Below are 1014 nucleotides of genomic sequence, written 5' to 3'. Positions count from 1 at the left end.
TAGAACTGCAAACAAGATTATTATAAAACAAAACATAAAATTAACACTTTTTTGTTTCAGGTGATGTAGTACAGCAAGAAAACATGGATAGAATACTGGTGAAAATTAACATACAGTTAATATATGACACGAGAAGATTAAAAAGATTATATAACTCACCATAAGCCATGGGGGTCAACTTCAGCACCGTGTGCAAAGGGCACTTAAGATAAGGCAACTCGTCTGTGAAGGCAGAGACAGAAAGGTCCTTGAGGTTAAGTGAACGGGAAGGGAAAACATAATGCCTCTGGTCACAGCTCAGAAACTAGCCTGATGAATATTGTGAATTGGCAAAAAAATAAAAAATAAAAAATAAACTAACTATGTACATATTAAAGTCCTTCATACCTGCAGTCTTGTCCAGGAAATATGCAAGAAGACAGCGCATCACAGCTTGGTGACAAATGACTAGAACATTCTCCTGTCTTTCCAGCTCCATGATCACAGGCTCCAGTCGCTGCACCAGGTCTTCATATGACTGAGAATCACAGACCCATCAAACACACAGTTGTAAAGACAGAAACAAAAAAAATAACAATGAGCTATGTGAAAGAATCATGTTCTCACCTCTCCTTTTGGATAGCGGTAGCGGTACTTGTCTTGGTCTCTCAGTGCAAACTCCAGAGGGTAATGCTCTTGAATCTCCTCATACATCATTTCCTCACACACACCCTTTGTAAAGATGGGAGAAGATGTGTTTAACTTGAGTACACAAATGATTTAAAAGTGCTGCTGTATTCACTTCTCACAAACACAGAAATCAACATACAGCGTCTATTTCGTTGAGATACTTCCATTGTTCGTATGGCACTCCTAGGCACTCTGCTGTCTGTATTGTCCTCTTCATCTGGCTCGTCCACACCTTCAGATCTTTGATATTCTGTTCCTGGATGAATTTCCTCAGACTTCTGGCAAACTAGAAGACAGAAGAGCAAATATACATGAAATCCACCCAATACAAATAGTGATGTCTCT

The 1014-nt window shown here is 39.2% G+C and overlaps 1 protein-coding gene across 1 annotated transcript; it reads right to left on the bottom strand.

Moving 5' to 3' along the window:
• Positions 1–40: 40 nt before the first annotated feature.
• LOC111672446 (6-phosphofructo-2-kinase/fructose-2,6-bisphosphatase 1-like) lies at positions 41–974 on the bottom strand. Its single transcript, XM_023429865.2, has 4 exons — positions 809–974; positions 607–711; positions 388–517; positions 41–222 (listed from the first exon to the last, which is right to left on the bottom strand). Exons 1-4 carry the CDS (start codon positions 884–886, stop codon positions 41–43), a joined length of 495 nt encoding a protein of 164 aa, XP_023285633.2. The 5' UTR covers positions 887–974.
• Between the last annotated feature and the right edge of the window lie 40 nt (positions 975–1014).

This window comes from Seriola lalandi, unplaced genomic scaffold (genome assembly GCF_002814215.2).
Source record: "Seriola lalandi dorsalis isolate HSWRI2012SDOR001 ecotype SW California unplaced genomic scaffold, Sedor1 jcf7180002008370, whole genome shotgun sequence".
Classification (NCBI taxonomy): domain Eukaryota; kingdom Metazoa; phylum Chordata; class Actinopteri; order Carangiformes; family Carangidae; genus Seriola; species Seriola lalandi.
Note: the sequence above shows the minus strand (reverse complement) of the source record. Positions and strands in the feature narration are given on the sequence as shown.

Coding starts and splice junctions, on each gene's coding strand:
- LOC111672446 (XM_023429865.2), bottom strand. CDS start 886: ATGAAGAGGACAATACAGACAGCAGAGTGCCTAGGAGTGCCATACGAA. Junction 712..808: donor ATCTCAACGAAATAGACGCT/GTATGTTGATTT, acceptor ATCTTTACAAAG/GGTGTGTGTGAGGAAATGAT. Junction 223..387: donor TTTCCTGGACAAGACTGCAG/GTATGAAGGACT, acceptor CTGCCTTCACAG/ACGAGTTGCCTTATCTTAAG.